This window comes from Physeter macrocephalus, chromosome 11 (genome assembly GCF_002837175.3).
Source record: "Physeter macrocephalus isolate SW-GA chromosome 11, ASM283717v5, whole genome shotgun sequence".
Lineage (NCBI taxonomy): Eukaryota > Metazoa > Chordata > Mammalia > Artiodactyla > Physeteridae > Physeter > Physeter macrocephalus.
In genome coordinates this window covers 64,763,740-64,782,447 of record NC_041224.1, presented here as the reverse complement: position 1 = coordinate 64,782,447, position 18,708 = coordinate 64,763,740, and the positions used below count along the sequence as shown (strand labels likewise).

Sequence of the window (18,708 nt, the reverse complement as noted above, 5' to 3'; positions counted from 1 at the left end):
TCCCGGACCGGGGCACGAACCCATATCTCCTGCATCGGCAGGCGGATTCTCAACCACTGCGCCACCAGGGAAGCCCTTTTTTAGCTTTTTTAATATGGATATTTATTTATTTATTTTATTGAAGTACAGTTGATTTACAATATTGTGTCAGTTTCTGGTGTACAACAAAGTGATTCAGTCATATATATATATTCTTTTTCAGATTCTTTTCCATTATAGGTTATTACAAGATATTGAATATAGTTCCCTGTGCTATACAGTACAGTACCACCTTGTTGTTTATCTATTTTATATAGAGAAGTTTGTATCTGCTAATCCCAAACTCCAATTTTTCCCTCCCCTCACCCTTCCCTTTTGGTAACCATAACTTTGTTTTCTTATGTTTGTGAGTTTCTGTTTTGTAAATAATTTCATTTGTATCATACTCCAACTAGTATGATAACCTCTAGCTCCATCCATGTTGCTATAAATGGCATTATTTCATTCCTTTTATGGCTGAGTAGTATTCCACTGTGTGTGTGTGTACCACATCCTCTTCATCCATTCATTGAGATATATATTTAAATCGCTAAATTTTCAGCATTTCTTCCCTTCTAATATATGTACTTAAGGCTATAAATTTCCTCTAAGCATCCCCTAAGTTTTGAAAGGTTAAGCTAACAGAGATATGACCTATTTTTAAATTTTCATCATTTCATTTCTGACCCATAGATTATTTCAAAGTGATTCACTTAAGTTTCAAACACTAGGAGATCTTCAACTTATCTTTTTTTTTTAAGTCACTTTTCTGTAATTAGTTCCAACCTTAATTCCACAATGGTCAAACCTATAGAATTTCTATTCTCTCAAATTTAAGATTTGTCCTGTAGTCAGTATATGGTATATTTTATTGGGTGGGCCAAAAAGTGCCTTTGGTTTTTTAAGTAAAAATAAAAGATACATTTTTCATTTTCACCAAGAACTTTATTGAACAACGTATTTCACCCTTTTGTTCCACTACCTTCTGCCATTTTCCAGGCAACTTCATAATTCCATCTTCCCAAGACTTTTTATCTTTTTGAGCAAAGAACTGTTCCAGGTACCTTGTACAGTCTTCCAGGGAATTGAAATTGTTTCCATCATTCACTTCGTAATAAAGTAGAAACTAACACACCATTGTAAAGCAATTATACTCCAATAAAGATGTTTTAAAAAAAAGAATATTGTAAAGATCAAAATAAATGGAAATCCAAAGGTGCAATGTCTGGTAAATATGACGGATGAATCAGAACTTCCCAGCTAAGCTGTAACAGTTTCTGTCTGGTCATCAAAGAAACATGCAGTCTTGCTGTGTTATCCTGATGGAAGATTATGTGTTTTCTGTTGACTAATTCCAGATGCTTTTCAGCGAGTGCCGCTTTCAGTTGGTCTAACTGGGAGCAGTACTTGTTGGAATTAATCATTTGGTTTTCCAGAAGGAGCTCATAATAAGAGGATTCCCTTCCAATCCCACCATATACACAACATCACCTTCTTTGGATGAAGACCGGCCTCTGGTGTGGCTGATGGTGGTTCATTTCACTTGTCCCATGATCTCTTCCATTCCACACTGTTGTACAGTGTTCACTTTCATCACCCGTCACAATTTGTTTTAAAAACGGAACATTTTCATTATATTTAAGTAGAGAATCGAATGGGGAAATACGGTCAAGAAGGTTTTTTTCGCTTAACTTATGTGGAACCCTATCATCAAAGTGGTTCACATTTTCAACACTTGATTTGGATGTTTTGAGTATGTTGGCTATCTCCCGTGTGGTATAACCTTGATTGTTCTCAGTTATTGTTTCGATTTGATCGCTATCAACTTCAACTGGTCTACCCGACCATGGAGCATTGTCCAGCGAGAAAGCTCCAGCATGAAACTTGGCAAACCACTTTTGACACGTTTGATCAGTCACAGCACCTTCTCCATGCACTGCACAATCTTCTTTTGTGTTTCAGTTGCGTTTTTACCTTTCTTGAAATAATAAAGCATAATATGCCAAAAATTTTGTTTTCTTCCATCTTCAATATTAAAATGGCTCTACAAAAATTCACCAATTTTGATAAGTCTTGCTTTAAATGCACGCTGATGTGACAACTGTCACATACAATCTAACAAAATTGTTTCAAATGAAGTTGAAGACATCTAAGTGCTACTAGAGTCATCTTACGGAAATAACTGAAGGAACCTTTTGGCCCACCCAATAGTAACGGTTCACAGGCACTTATAAAACATAGAGTTTATTTGTTTGGTGCAGTATTTTATAAATGTCAATAAGGTCGTTTGTTAATTGTGTTGTTCAGTTCTGTATTATAACTGTTTGTGGTTTTTCTTTTGTTTGTACTTATTTGCCTTGTGCTACATATCCTATCAGCTACTGCAGTGTGTTAAAATTTATCACTAGGACTGTGGGTTTGTCTCGTCTACTTCTCCTTGTAGTTCTATCAGTTTCTGCCTTTCACATTTTGAGATTATGTTATGAGGTAATACATACTTAGAATGGTTTTATTTTCCTGGTATATTAACTCTTAATAATATGAAATGTCCCACTTTATCTCTAATAATGCATCTTGCTTTTTTGCTTGGTATCTACAACACCTTTTTTCCAGTTAGTTTAGGCATGGTTTACCTTTTCCCATCCTTGTAATTTTCAAATTTTCTGTATCCTTATATTTAGTGTGTCTCTCATACAAGTAATACATAGTTAGGTTTTAATTTCTTTCCAATCTGACTTTTAATTAGAGTAGTTAGTCCATTTATAATTACTGATATATTTGTATTTAAACCTACCATACCACTATTTGCTTTCTATTAGCCCATCTTATTCTATGTTCCTTTTCCCTTCCTTTCTTACCTTCTTTCGGAGAATTTTAAATTTTATTTTTATTTTCTTCTTCTATTATCTTGTTAGTTATAGATTCTTCTACTATTCTTTCAAAGCTTCTCACAGAGATTACAGTACACATCCCTGCCTTATTAATCTCTAATATAAAGTAGTACTTTCACCACTTCCTGGAAATTTTAAGAACCTTAGAAGACTAACTCCATATCCTTACTCCTGACTTATACGTTTGTGTATTGTATTTTAAATCTCATATAACATTATTATTTTACATATTCAATATTCACTTAGATTTACCCAAATATTTAACTTTTCCTTTGCTCCTCATTTTTTTTCATCACCTGAACTTTCATGAAAAATACCATCAACCTGTGATGCGATCAAAGCCATCAATGTTTTATGTCACGATTTCTGCATCTAAAGTTTTACCTAAAGTAATCTTTTCCTGCTCCTAGGTGACGAAGTTATTCTCCTACAATTTCTTCTATTAACTTTACAGTTTTACCCTTCAAATTTCAGTCACTATTAAACCAAATGGAAGTTATTTACATGGTCACTGTAACACAGAAATTCAATTTTTTTTCTCTCCATTTTAGGAAGCCATTTCCCCCCAAACCATTTACTGAACAATTAGCCCATTCCTCATTCCTTCCAGTGGTCTATTTCTCAGTTCTTGTGACAACACAATACTTTCTTAAAAAAAAAAAAATCACTGTGACTTTTTAATACGTTTAAATATCTTGTAGAGCAAGCTCTCCACTCTTTTTACTTTCCATAGCAAACCCAGTAGTTCACAAACCTTTATTCTTCTATGTTCATTTTAGAAGAAAACTTCCAGGTTCATCAAAAAATCCATTAAGAATCTTGATTCATATATGCCAAATTTATATATTAATTTGGGAGGATGAATGACATTTTAAATATTATATCAACCCATACAAGAGAATGAAATATCTATTTTGCCATTTATTTATCATCTATGTTCTCTACTAGAGTTTTAAATTTTTCTTGACAAAGGTCTTGTATATTCCTGGTGAGTTATATTTCTAGATATTTTATAGTTTTTTCCTATTGAAAATTTATCTATTTTAAAATATTTTTTCGTTTTAAATATTTTCTATTGATTATTGCTGGTACAGAGAAATAATTCTGAATTTGATAAATTTATCCTGTATGGCAAACCTGCCCAATGTTGTTTTCTATTATATACTAGTTTGCTGACTCTGTAGGTGATTTCAAGTAGACAATCAAATCATCTGTCAATAGAACAATCTTATCTCTTCTTCCAATTTCAACACTATTATTTCTTTTTCTTCTCTTATGGTACTGGTAGAACTACGTTATTAAATAGTAGAGGTAACTCTGGCCAACCTAAACTTTTCTGTCTCTTCTGTCATTTCCTGAGAGGAGTATGGTAAACTCTCTAACAATTGTTGATTTATCTATTTCCCTCAGCTGTTATTTAGTTTTTGTTTGATATATTTTGAGGCTGCATATATATTTATATTGACTATATTGTTTTGTTTAGCTTTCTTTTATTTTTAAATTACTTTTTATTGGAATATAGTTGCTTTACAATGTTGTGTTAGTTTCTTGCTGTACAGCAAAGTGAATCAGTCATACATATATCCCATGTTTTTTAGATTTCCTTTCCATTTAGGTCACCACAGAGCACTGAGTAGTTTCCTGTGCTATACAGCAGGTCCTCATTAGTTATCTATTTTATACATAGTAGTGTGTACATGTCATTACCAATCTCCCAATTCATCCCACCCCCGCTTTCCCCCTTGGTAATCACAAATTACCATACATCTTGACTCTATTTCTGCTTTGCAAATAAGTTCATCTCTACCATTTTTCTAGATTCCATATATAAGCGATATCATACGATATTTTTCTCTTTGACTTACTTCACTCTGTATGACAATCTCTAGATCCATCCACGTCTCTGCAAATGGCACTATTTCATTCCTTTTTATGGCTGAGTAATATTCCAGCATATATATGTAACATATCTTCTTTATCCATTCCTCTGTTGATGGACATTTAGGTTGCTTCCATATCCTATTGTAAGTAGTGCGGCAATGAACATCAGGGTACACGCATCCTTTTGAATTATGGTTTTCTCTGGATATATGCCTAGGAGTGGGATTGCTGGGTCATATGGTAGCTCTATTTTTAGTTTTTTAAGGAACCGCCATACTGTTCTCCATAGTGGGTGTACCAATTTACATTCCCACCAACAGTGTAGGAGGGTTCCCTTTTCTCCACACTCTCTCCACATTTACTGTTTGCAGACTTTTTGATGACGGCCATTCTGACTGGTGTGAGGTGATACCTCATTGTATTTTTGATTTGCATTTCTCTAATGATTAGTGATATTGAGCATTCTTTCATGTGTTTGTTGGCAATCTGTATATCTTCTTTGGAGAAATGTCTATTTAGGCCTTCTGTCCATTTTTGGATTAGGTTGTTTGTTCTTTTGATATTGAGGTGCATGAGCTGTCTGTATATTTTGGAGATTAATCCCTTGTCAGCTGCTTTGCTTGCAAATATCTTCTCCCATTCTGAGGGTTGTCTTTCAGTTTGGTTTATGGTTTCCTTTGCTATGCAAAAGCTTCTAAGTTTAATTACGTCCCATTTGTTTATTTGTATTTTCATTTCCATTACTCTAGGCGGTTGATCAAAAAAGATCTTGCTGTGATTTGTTGACTATATGTTTTGTGTTATATCTCCTTGATCTATGATTCCTCTTACGAATAAATGTTCCTTCTGCTATTTTCATCTTTTAGATGGCTACCTCAACTTTTTTTGTTTTGCCTATTATGTCTTTTCCATCCTTTTATTTTAAATCTCACTGTCTTATTAGTTTTATGTGTATCTTTGCAAACAACATATTGGGGTGTTTTTATAATCCAATCTGCTTTTAATTGATGAGTTTGACCCATTTACATTATTATAATTACCATTATATTGACAGTTATTTCTACATTTTATTCATACTTTGTCTTTATAGTATACAATGTTTATTTTTCCCCCTTTTGTGCTTTCAGTTGGATAAACCTTTCTTCTGCTGTTTAAAAGTTATATGTATATTCTATTTCGTTCTGTGGTAATTGCCCTTAAGTTCCAAACTCATATTTTATTTCTTAATATTTATATCTATAGGTATACAGATATTAGTATTTCTAGCTTTCCCCTAACAACACACATACACCTGTCTACACCCACTACTTGGTATTGTCAAAAATTTTAGTAGTGGGCTATCATTAACATACTTTTTCTTTACTTTGATTCTCTCCTTTTTAAAATACAACAATAATGAATGTTCCCAAGTTACTAATGCTGCACAGCAAACCTCAAAACATAAAACAACCATTATTGGCATAAAACAACCATTATTTTCTTATGCTCACAGATCCTGTAGGTCAGGAATTACGACAGGGCACAGCAGGGATGGTTTATCTCTGCTCCACAATGTCTAAGAAGACTTGAATGTCAGGGGTGACACAGAAAGCTGGGGGCTGAAATCAACTGAAGACTTTTTCATTCACAAGTCTGGTTCCTTGGCTAGATGACCTGAAAGTTGGTCTCAGGTGGAGCTGTCTATTAGAGCACCTACAATGTAGGCTTTCCTCGTGGTTTGGGCTTCACACAGCATGGTAGCTAGGTTCTGAGATGGAGATCCCAAGAGGAAGTGTCTGGAAAGCACTAACTTCAAGAGAACCAAGAGGACTCTACATGGCTTTTTATAAGCCTCAGAAGTCATGTGATATCTCTATTGATTGAAATAGCTCTAAGCCCACTCAGATTCAAGGACAAGCGGTATAATAAACTCCAGCACTCATTAGGAAGACTTCAAAGAATTTGGGGGCTACATTTTAAAACTCCCATATCTCTTACAGCCTCTCCTGAATGTGTCTCTTCTTATTTGAGTATTCATTCCAAAAGTGCTTTCAGTGTGTATTTTTGTGTAGCAAACCTTCTTAGGTCTTGTATGATGAGAATTTTTACTATGCCTCACATTTTGGGTACATATAAATGCTATGTGAATTCAATGTTCTTTCCCTTTAAACCTTTAAAAAATTACTCCACTGTCCTCTTGAAATCACATCTCTCAAAATCAACACTAGGTGCAATCTAATTCTTGTCCCTTTATAGGTGATCTGCTCTTTGTCACTGCGAGCTTTTAGAAGCTCTTTTTGACTTTGATGTTATCAGCCACTGTAAATGAGTCTAATGGTGAGTGTTTTCTCCTCTCCAATATTTAGCAGTCATTAAAAGCCCTCTCAATCTAAGGTCTTCCATTAATCTTTAATTCTGAGTAATTTATCTTAATTATTTCTTCAAATATTTCTTTCTCTCTTTTATTTCAGATCTCCTCTAGGATTCCTATTTATCTGGATACAAGCCCTTCTACATCTAACTTTCACACCCCTTGGCTTTTATTCTATGCATTCTCTCATTTAATGCTATGTTCTTAGAGAGTTTCTCAATGTAATCTTCCAACTCAGGAGTTTGTTCATCAGCTGTATACCTTAGACTATTACTCAGTCTACAGTGTTCTTTATCTTCACTACATTTTTCATACCTAATATTTCTACTTGGCTCTGTTTTCACGTTTTCTAGTTCTTGCATTATATTGCTAATATCTTTCTTATCTCCTTAAATGTATTTATCATGCTTATTTTAAACTCTTGGTCAATTTTTCCGCTAATTCTCCATCAGATGGTATATGTTATTCACTTGGTTGTCTTTCTCTGAGAGCAGCTGTACAATTCAGGGGAGTAGTTTGGCTATAAACTAATGTTCTTCTGGTGTACCAGCCACTCTGTCTGAGAACATGTATGGTCACCAGGCCCTAACTGCAGGAGGATGAGCCCTGGAGCAAAGAGCCCTAAGGACCTCAGAACTACTGTTTTTTATTCCAATTTGCTGGGCATTCCACAGGTAACTCCTCTGGTCAAGGTTTCATATTTAAATTCTTAGGTAGAAATAGCACTGGCCTCAGAGTCTTCCTAGGTTAAAACCTACCAATCTGTGAGTTTGGAGGCAGTGTGGGGAAAAAAGTTGAAAAGTGATCCCCTAAGGGCAGTCAGGCCGTACCAGTTTCATTAATGCCATCAGAGCCCCAGTAGACCTTTTGAATGGACATGGAAGCCTGGGCCATTCCTGTTCATTTCTGCTGTGAAAAGACCGGCAAAGATAGTCTCAAGGCAACACCAGCGAGTAAGATAAAATTTAACAGCCTCCTTCCAATCTACTTTCTCACTGTTACCGCTGGCAGTCCTTCATCCCAGGCTGCAGCCACCACCCCCACAAACCATCTTTCACTCATCCATAAACACATACAGGCTCGTAGCGCCTCAGTCTCCCCATAATTCCCTCTCACTCCTCTAGTTTCTTCAGAGTTGATTTTGGGTGAGGGAGTCAACAGCTGGAATTAGTTTGACAGAAAATGGAAACCAGCCTAGAAACTACTTTCTTCATCAAAGGTGTAGAAGTCTTGCTCAATTTCAACCACTCCCAACCCAGTTCAAAGATTTCAAGCAGATGAATGAAAAGTTAATATTTAATAGAACATCTTAGCACCAAAAAAGCTACCTGGGGCATCTAGTTTAGAGAGTAATTCTTTCATGGATAGAGATCTTATGCCATCTCTAGCTTCATACCTTTGAAAACACCTTTTACCTATTTTTTCTAACTTTTCATCAACCATAGACTTATAAAGCATTTGGTGTAAACTTCTGGGTGAAATAAACAACAACCAAAACTCTTCTATTGGTCTGCTCACTAAGATTTTTGACCTTGAGATATTTTTAAGCACCAGAGTTCCCCAGTCATCTACTGAAAATCAAAATCATGGCAGGCACTCTCAAACACATATGTAAAACTATTAGCCTCAAGCCAATCTGAAACAATGTTAGATACAGAGAAGTTAGCAGATAGGCTGCTATTTCAATAGTAGGCAAAAATGGAAGGACCTAACATAGAACCTTAGACATTCTCCCCAATTGAGGTTGGGGAGGAAAAGAAAGAGTTGGTGGACTATTGATAAGACTTGGTAAAGTCAATGAATTTGGTTGCTCCCTAAAATAAGGGTATCAAAAAAGCTAGTTCAACCTTAAATTGTATTGTGGAATACAATATCTAGTGCCAAGGAGGTGATGTTTTTGCTCTGTTCTGTACTGGTGAGATGGTATCAGTAATAATTTTCAGTTCTGAGCACCATACCACATTCTCTGAAGGTCAAAATCTTTTTAATTTTTGCCAATATGATGGTGGGGAAAATGCTATCTTTTAAATTTGTATTTTTTGACTGCTAGTAAAATTGACTATCTACTGATGAAGAAATGCAAATAGCTAATAAACTCCTGTGAATTGCCTGTTGGTAGTCTTTATCAGCTTTCTTTAGGTTATTTCTTTTTAAAAAATCTCTTTCTGAAAGGTCTCTTTATTTTAATGATTCTGACCCTTTATCAGTTATGTGTTACAAATATTTTCTCCCAGTCTATCATCTGCATAGGGTTTTTCTATAACTTTTAAAAAAATGTGTATGTTGTCAGAATTTGTTGGTTTTTCCTTGAAATGCCATTTTCTCTTTTTCCTAAGATAGTCTCTCCCATCCGAGATAATACAAACGCTAGCCCATATATTCTTCACCTTTTCACATTTAGAACTTTGAACTGAAGTAGAGATCCAACTTTATTTCCTTCCACTTAAAAGACTTTTGTACCAATACCCTTTAATAAATAAAACACTTTTCCCCGCTGAATTGAAGTACCACTTTGATAATATTTTAAAGTTCCATAATTACTTGTAACAGCTGGTTTTTATTCCTTTCTATTGTCTAGTCTATTCTTGGGCCAATGCCATGCTGTTTTGATTGGAGAAGGTTATTTAATTTTAATATCTGGGTTTCTTCACTCTTATTCTTTTCTCAGTTTTCTAGAATGTATTCACTTAAAGGGCATTTTCTTTAGGCACAGATGATAAGATGGAACAGGATACGAAGTACAAGATGTATGTGTTATCCTGTAACTAAAAACTGCAGTTAATTAAGCTAATAGACAGTCTTAATTAGATTCCATACAATGAATAAAAACAAAGAGTAGAAATTAATTGCATGGACAAAAGTAACTAACACATATGGCAGACACTATGCCTCCCATTTGAGGCTAATAACAAGGTACTTTACTTTGGAGGAAACTGAGGCACAGGTAGAAAAATGGAGAGAGTATCAAGCCAAGAACCTGACTAAAGAAAAAAACAAAAAGAGAAAACATCCACCAAGGGAGGCACAGAAGCCAAGAGGGAGTTCACTAATATTTTACTTGTCCAGTTCCAATTACATAGAGGTAAAGAAATCAGTCATTCTACCACTGATATAATCCTACTTACTATCTAGCCAGAGCAATGGTTGAGCTCAACTGAGGTAACAGTTATATGAACTCTAAGGCCTGCTCTTTTGATTTGCAGAGATTATGAATCCACCCACAAATAGCAATGCAGAATATAAACATTCTATGCCTCTGCCAGCACAGAACCCCATTTTCTAGCAAACAGAGTAGGTATGTGACTACTTTCCACTCTGAAACCCACAAAATGTACCAAGAGAAAGAAACCTTCATATAAAATACGAGATCACCCCAAACCATGTATTAGGAAGTATTCTATCAAATACAATACACTTTGAGACAACTTGATAATGAATATCATAAGTTAATATATACCTCTACATATCCAAGCAGTGCTGGATTTCCCTAAAAGTAACAGAGAAGATCTTAAAGCTTTTCATTTGAAACAAAGATTTGCAGACAATTCATAGGAGAGAGAGCAAATGTTCCTCTTTGGGTACATTTCCATATGGAGGAAAAACAAGGGAGATGGGGAGATTATCTGTACATGCCATGGTCATCTTCTTTGACTTCCAAATCAGAGAACCTATAAGGGAGATGCTGTGATGGTCAGCATTAGTTGAAAAGAAGAAATCATCAAATCACACAGGTGTTATGTTGAGAGCCACAGTGCACTCCTTCCTAGGTGATCTATTCACCCTAAAGGAGGGAACACCAATGCTTAGGATATGTGGTTCTGGGTCAGAGAAAGAGAAAGCATTTTTGAGACAAGAAAAGTGAACTGAACCTTCCAGATGCCGTAGATCACACCCTTCCCTACCCTACACTACAGATAATAACAACAATAATTAACTTTGAGCTTTTACCATATTCTAGTCACTATTCTGGGAATTTTACAAGCATTACTCTTCTAGTCCTGAAAACAACTCCAATGAGGTAAGTACTCTTATTATCTCCACGTTACAGATGAGAAAAATGAAGCTCAGAGAAGTAAATTTCCTATAGTTATATAGCTAGGAAGTATAAGACCCAGCATTTGAACTCAAGTAGCCCATTTACTTTTAACTATTATGGTGTATTGCCTCTTCAACATTAACGCTTAACAATTACAAACCCATAAAGTACATAGGATTTTAAAATTTTATAAAGGAAATATTTGCATACCTTGTACTGTAAGCTCTGCTTGAGCTTCAATTGTCTCATTTCCATTATCAGCTATACAAAAATAAGTGCCAGCATCATCCTCGGTGACATCACTGATCTCCAGACTACCACCTGCCAGCAATATCAATCTTTCAGAGCTGCATTAAAAAATATTGATACATTTCAGAACCAGAAAATAATACCTGAAAAACATTCCACATAAAACAGATAAAACACTTAGACAGTATTATTTATACAGCTATAGATGGACTGAGACCAACATAAAACATCAGAATTTAATTTAGTCCAATTTTCTTTGCTCATATTTTACATGCATAAATATCACAAATACAAATCAAAATGTTACAATGAATTATCTCCGACACTTTAATTATTCCCAAAGGGATACCATTTTTGTGACCAATTCCACTCCCCACAATCCATCTCTGCTTCTTTACTCTGCCCAGTTTTGGTTTTTTTTTGCAAATTATGTAATTTTCAAGTCTGGTATCAATCTGAGAGTCACACCACCACACATATGCCATACTCAAATGACTAACAGAGAGGGCAAATGTCAGATCAGAAACAGTAAGTCATGGGGTCACAGTGCCTACTGAAAGTTTCCGACGGTGGCTTGGCTAGGAAAGGGAGGAAAAGAGGAAGGGAAGGGAGAGAGAACAGTTGCCAGAGAGCAGCTTCCTGGGTGTGGTAGCTGGGCATGAACCAGCCACCATCACGCCATTATCAACAAGGATGCTGATCATTACTAACCCAGCTCTACAGAGTGACTTAAGTCTATGTAAAGAAAATATATATTTTTTATTTTTGTACAGGTAAAGTATTTTTATAAAGGAATTTTGCTATATGTAACATCGAGATGTATTATATATTATTTGAAGTTATCCTTGGAAAGGAAAATAACTACCAGAAGAAAATCTCATTTCCTCTCCCCACTCCCTCCTTCCCTTTTTCTCTCCCTCAGAGAATATTTAAAAAGAAAGCCAAATGACCCTATAACATCAAGGAAGAAATCACAAACCAACATTCTGATGAAATTTTTATAAAGTGAATAAGTTTAGTTAAATTTGGAGATTTTAGAAAGTTACAATTTTATTTTTACTTTGAGGTTCTACACCTAACTGATTTTCATAGGCAGATTTCTCTCTCAAATCTTAATATTGTTATATTTCCTGTCTGTATCTATGCTCAACAAAAAAGTTCTGAGTACAATTTGGCTTTTCATATGGAATTCTTGACAGGGAAAAAAGTCAGAGGAAACGACGACTATTCAGTCTGTACCACACTTAATAATTCTCATTGTAAGTAAAGTGCTATCTTGGCCTAAGTTTCAGTACACTGTGGGTTTGGGTAGTCTTCCTGAATCTGATAGGCAAGATTAAGTTTCTGGACAAAGAAAGGAAAACCAGAATCAGATATGGTGACTTCTCTAAGAAATACCCTGCAAGGTCATGACTAAACTTTATCAAGTGGCCTTCCAATGTGAACTATCTTAATTATACCCTCAAATTACAACTTTATGTGATAGAGAAGCAAGACAACATATAATGGAAGAAAGCAAGAATGACTGGGATAAAAGAAACAGAGATAATACAGGGTTTGTGTGCCTCACAAAATAAATTTACAAAAATTAATATCCTATATATTACTCTTGGACAAAATCACAACTTTCATAAATGGAAAACAATGTTCACAAAAGGGAAACCAGCACTATACACATATGATACCCAGCTGAGAGGAACATAATTTGAAACACTAGTTGGCATGGTACTTTTGAAATTGAGGTATAGCAATTTATATCTAATACTTACACTAAAAAATATTCCTGATACTACTATGTCTCATATTTGCCATAACTGAGTACAAGTACAGGAGAAGTCAATCTTTCTTAATGGAGCTTATTTTACTTCCCTTAAAAGAAGGCTGGGAGGAAGAACGTCCACTAGCTTATCAGAATTCACTTAACTTGTTCACCTAACATATGGTGGCTTACAGTAAAATGGCAATCAAGCTTTTAAAGCTCCAAAATTCAAAAATGCAGGCAACAGAAACAATAAGTGAAAAAGCATTCATGGTCAACGGACCCAAACTGAGTGTTACTGGACACAGGAGTGTATGTATATATGTGTCTCTGAGTAGCCGGGGGTCAGTTGAGGAGAGCTTGGTGTGCTAAGGCAGGGGTCCCCAAGCCCGGGCCGCAGACCAGGACCGGGACCAGTACCAGTCCGACGCCTGTTACGAACCGGGCCGCACAGCAGGAGGTGAGGGGCGGGTGAGCAAGCGAAGCTTCATCTGCCGCTTCCCATCGCTGGCATTACCCCCTGAACCATCCCCTCCGTTGCTTGCATTACCCCTGAACCATCCCCCAGCCCCGCCCTCCCTGGTCCGTGGAAAAACTTTCTTCCACGAAACCGGTCCCCTGGTGCCAAAAAGGTTGGGGACCGCTGTGCTAAGGAGACATTTCTTTAGCAAAAGGGAAAGGTTTTGAGCAGATCAATAACAAGATCAGATTTAGTGAGGAAACAAGAGGAGTGGGGAAAAGATTAGAAGTTGTAAAGTTAGTGTAATGGTTCAGAATTAAAAAGGATGAATTATGGCAGTAACAAGAGGGGTAAAGAGAAGGCATAAAGTAATGACCACTCTTAAAAAGCTGTTAAGGAGAGGGATTTATCATTCATTTAACAATTATTTATTGGTGTGCCTATATATGTCAGGTAGCAGCTGGGATACTGCAGTGAACAAAAACAAAATCAGTACTGTCATGCAACTGAGTGGGAAAGACAGACATAAAAAATGGTAATTCTACAAAATGGTATACCAAAAGAACTTGCCAGGAAATTAGAAATAGACATTTCCCTGGAGAGAATGGAAAATAATAATATCGAGAGCACAAAAGGACTTCTTACACACCCTCTTCCTCTAAAACAGCAGGAAAGGAAGGGTAGGTGAAAGCTAATCTTACATGCTTTTTTTTTTTTCTTTAAACTTTTTATTTTGAAGTAACTGTAGATTCACATGCAGTACTAAGAAATAATACAAGAGGTCTCATGTACCCTTTACCTAGTTTCCCTCAACAGTAATATCTAGTAAAACTACAACCAGGAGACTGACATTTCCACCACCACAGGGATCCCTCATATTGTCCTTTTATATACAGCCACACCCATTTCCCTTCCTCTACCACCTCCTCATTAACCCCTGGCAATCACTAATCTATTCTCCATTTCAATAATTTTGTCATTTCAAGAAGAATGTTACGTAAATAGTCATACAATATGTAACCTCTGGGGATTGGCTTTTTTCACTCAGTGTAATTCTCTGGAGATTCATCCAGATTGTTGCAATTATCATTCCTTTTATTGCTTAAGAGTCATTCCATAGTATGGATAGACATCGTCTGTTTAACCGTTCACTCAATGAAGGACATCTGGGTTGTTTCTAGTTTGGGGCTATTATGAATAAAGCTGCTATAAATATACATGTACAGGTTTCTGTGTGAACATAAGTTCATTTCTATGGGATAAACGCCCAAGAATGTAAAATGTTAGGTCATATGGCAGTTGCAACATATTTTTTCAGAAACTGCCAAACAGTTTTTCAGAGTGGCTGTACCATTTCACATTCCTACCAGCAATGTCAGAGTGATCCCGTTTCTCCACATATTTGACAGCATTTGGTACTGTCACTTTTAAAAAAATTTTAGCTATTCTGATAGGTATGTAGTGATATCTTGTAGTCTTAATTTGCAGTTCCTTAATGGCTAATGATGTTAAACAACTTTTCTTATGCTTATTTGCCAACTGTACATCTTTTTTGGTGAACCACCTATCCATACCTTCTGCCCATGTTCTAATTCAATTATATGCTTTTTTTAATACTGAGTTTTGAGATATCTCTACACATTTTAGATAATACTCCTTTGTTAGAGATGTGGTTTGCAAATATCTTCTCCACTCTGTAGCTTATCTTTTCATCCTCTTAACAGGGTCTTTCACAGAGCAAAAAGTTTTAATTTTGATGTAATCCAGTTTCAATTTTTCCTTTTATAGATTGTGCTTTTGGTGTAATACCTAAAAACTCTTTGCCTAGGCCCTGATCTTGATTTTCTCTTATGTTTCTTTTCTAAAATTTCATGTTGCATATTTTACATTTAGGTCCATGATCTATTCTGAGTTAATTTTTTACATAACGTATGAGACTCAGCTTGAGGTTCAAGTTTTTGTCTATGGATGGGTGTCCAGTTATTCCAGTAGCATTTGTTGAAAAGGCTACTTTTCCTCCACTGAATTGCTTTTGCATCTTTGTCAAAAATTAGTTGGGAATTTCTGTATGGATCTATATCTGGATTCTCTATTTTATCCCACTGATATATCGGTCTATCTTTCCATCAACACCATATAGTCTTGATTACTGTAGATACATAGTAAGTCTTAAAGTCAAACAGACTGATTCTTCCCACTTTAAAAAAAAACTGTTTTAACAACTCTAGTTCCTTTGCTTTTCCATATAAATTTTAGAATAATTTTATCTATATTTACAAAAAATCTTACTGGGATTTTGACAAGAATTGAGTTAACCTGTATATAAATTTGACGAGAACTGACGTTTTTACTATGCTGCGTCTTCTAATCCAGGGACATGGTATGTCTCTCCATTTATTTAGCTCTTCTTTGATTCCTTTCATTAGCATTTTAGTTTTTAACTACACAAATTTAACAAGTTTTGTTAATTTACACTTAAGATGTGAGTGACTGCAAATGCTACTGTATTTGCAATTTGTGTTCACATGTTCATTGCTAGAATACAGAAATACAATTGATTTTTATGTTTATCTTGTATCTTGTGACATTATTGAACTCACTTCTTAGTTGTAAGTTTTGTGGATTCCTTAGGATTTTCTACATAAACACATCTGCATATAGGAACTGTTATATGTCTTCCTTTCTGATCTATATGCCTTTTTTTTTGTCTTATTGAACAGGCTAGAACCTCCAGCACTGTGATGGTGAACTTCCTTAACTGGTTCCTCATCTTGATGGGGAAGTACTGTCATTTGCCATTAAGTATAATGTTAGTTGTAGGTTTCTGTAGATGCTCTGAAGTTATTTTTCTAAGGGTTTTTTTTTTAACATAATGAATGGGTGTTGAATTTTGTCAGCAGCTTTTTCTCCACTGATTAATCTGATCAGGTTTAGGTTTTTCTTTTTTTTCTTTAGTTCTGGTGGACTGTAACTGATTAATTCAGGGATATTAAGTCAGCCTTGCCTCCCTGAACAAACCACACTTATAGAACATATAACTTTTTATTTATTGCTGAATTCTATTTGCTAATATTTTGTTAAGAATTTTTATGTTCATATTCATGGGGGATACTAGTCTGTTGTGTTCCCTTTTTGTCCTATCTTTCTCTGGTTTTGTTAACAGGGTAATAATAGCTTCAATTCCTTCTCTTCTATTTCCTGGAAAGATTGTGTAGAATTGGTTTTAATTTTTAAACACTGGTAGAATTCTCCAATAAAACTATCTGAACTTGCAGACTTTTGGGGGGGTGTTTAAATTAAAAATTTAATCTACTTAAGAGTAAGAGGGTTACTCAATTTATCTATTTCATATTGGGTTAGATGTGGTAGTTTGTGTTTTAGAGGAAATGGTTTGTCTAAGTCATCAAACTTACATGATGTATAGTTGTGTATAGTATTCCCTTATTATCCTTTTGATGTCTGCAGGGTCTGTAGTGGCATTCCTGGTTCAGTCCTAATACTGATCATTTGTGTCTTCTCCCTTTTTTTTTTTCCAGTTCACTGATTCTTTCCTCCATCCCATCAGTCTCTTGCTTAGCTCATCTACTGAGTTTTTCTTTATTTTGGTTATTGTCTTTTTTCAAAATTTTCCATTTAGTTCTTAAGTTTTCTCTTTCTTTTTGAAGAGACTTTCTATTTATCTGCTGAGATACTCTATTTTTCCATTTGTTTCATGTGTGTTCATAATTCCTTGTTGAAGCATTTTAATGATGACTGTGTTAAAAACCTGTTTTAAATATATCTTTATTGGAGTATAATTGCTTTACAATGTTGTGTTAGTTTCTGCTGTACAACAAAGTGAATCAGCTATATGTATACATATATCCCCATATCCCCCTCCCTTGAGCCTCCCTCCCACCCTCCCTATCCCACCCCTCTAGATCATCACAAAGCATCAAGCTGATCTCCCTGTGCTATGCAGCAGCTTCCCACTAGCCATCCATTTCACATTTGATAGTGTATATATGTCAATGCTACTCTCTCAGTTCATCCCAGCTTCCCCTCTGCACCCCCATCCCAGGTCCTCAAGTCCGTTTCTACGTCTGCATCTTTATTCCTGCCCTGCAACTAGGTACATCAGTACCATTTTTTTAGATTCCAAATATGTGCATTAGCATACAGTATTTGGTTTTATCTTTCTCACTTACTTCACTCTGTATGACAGACTCTAGGTCCATCCACCTCATTACAAACAATTCAATTTTGTTCCTTTTTATGGCTGAGTAATATTCCATTGTATATATGTTCCACATCTCCTTTACCCATTCATCTGTTGATGGACATTTAGGTTGCTTCCATGTCCTGGCTATTGTAAACAGTGCTGCAATGAACATTGTGGTACATTGTGGTATATGTAACTCTTTGAATTATGGTATATGCCCAGTAGTAGGATTGCTGGGTCATATGGTAGTTCTATTTTTAGTTCTTTAAGGAACCTCCATACTGTTATCCATAGTGGATCTATCAGTTTACACTCCCACCAACAGTGCAGGAGGGTTCCCTTTTCTCTGCACCCTATCCAGCATTTATTGTTTGCAGATTTTTTGATGATGGCCATTCTGACCAGTGTGAGGTGATACCTCATTGTAGTTTTGATTTGCATTTCTCTAATGATTATTGATGTGTTTTCATGTGTTTGTTGGCAACCTGTATGTCTACTTTGGAGAAATGTTTATTTAGGTCTTCTGCCCATTTTTGGATTGGGTTGTTTTTGCAATACTGAGCTGCATGAGCTGCCTGTATGTTTTCGAGATTAATCATTTGTTGTTTCATTTGCAATATCTTCTCCCATTCTGAGGGTTGTCTTTTTGTCTTGTTTATGATTTCCTTCACTGTGCAAAAGTTTTTAAATTTTATTAAGTCCCATTTGTTTTTGTTTTTATTTCCATTACTCTAGGAAGTGGGTCAAAAAAGATCTTGCTGTGGTTTATGTCAAAGAGTGTTCTGCCTATGTTTTCCTCTAAGAGTTTGATAGTGTCTGGCCTTACATTTAGGTCTTTAATCCATTTTTAGTTTATTTTTGTG

General features: G+C 35.5%; 1 protein-coding gene across 11 annotated transcripts in view; it reads right to left on the bottom strand.

The window, feature by feature from the left end:
• NEO1 (neogenin 1) overlaps positions 1-18,708 on the bottom strand; it is a 256,124-nt gene that overhangs the window by 150,994 nt on the left and 86,422 nt on the right. For all 11 annotated transcript variants that reach the window (XM_055088092.1, XM_055088096.1, XM_055088094.1 and 8 more), the window contains exon 5: positions 11,387-11,523. In XM_055088092.1, coding sequence (XP_054944067.1) covers positions 11,387-11,523 — 137 coding nt within the window. The remainder of the gene's footprint in view (positions 1-11,386; positions 11,524-18,708) is intronic.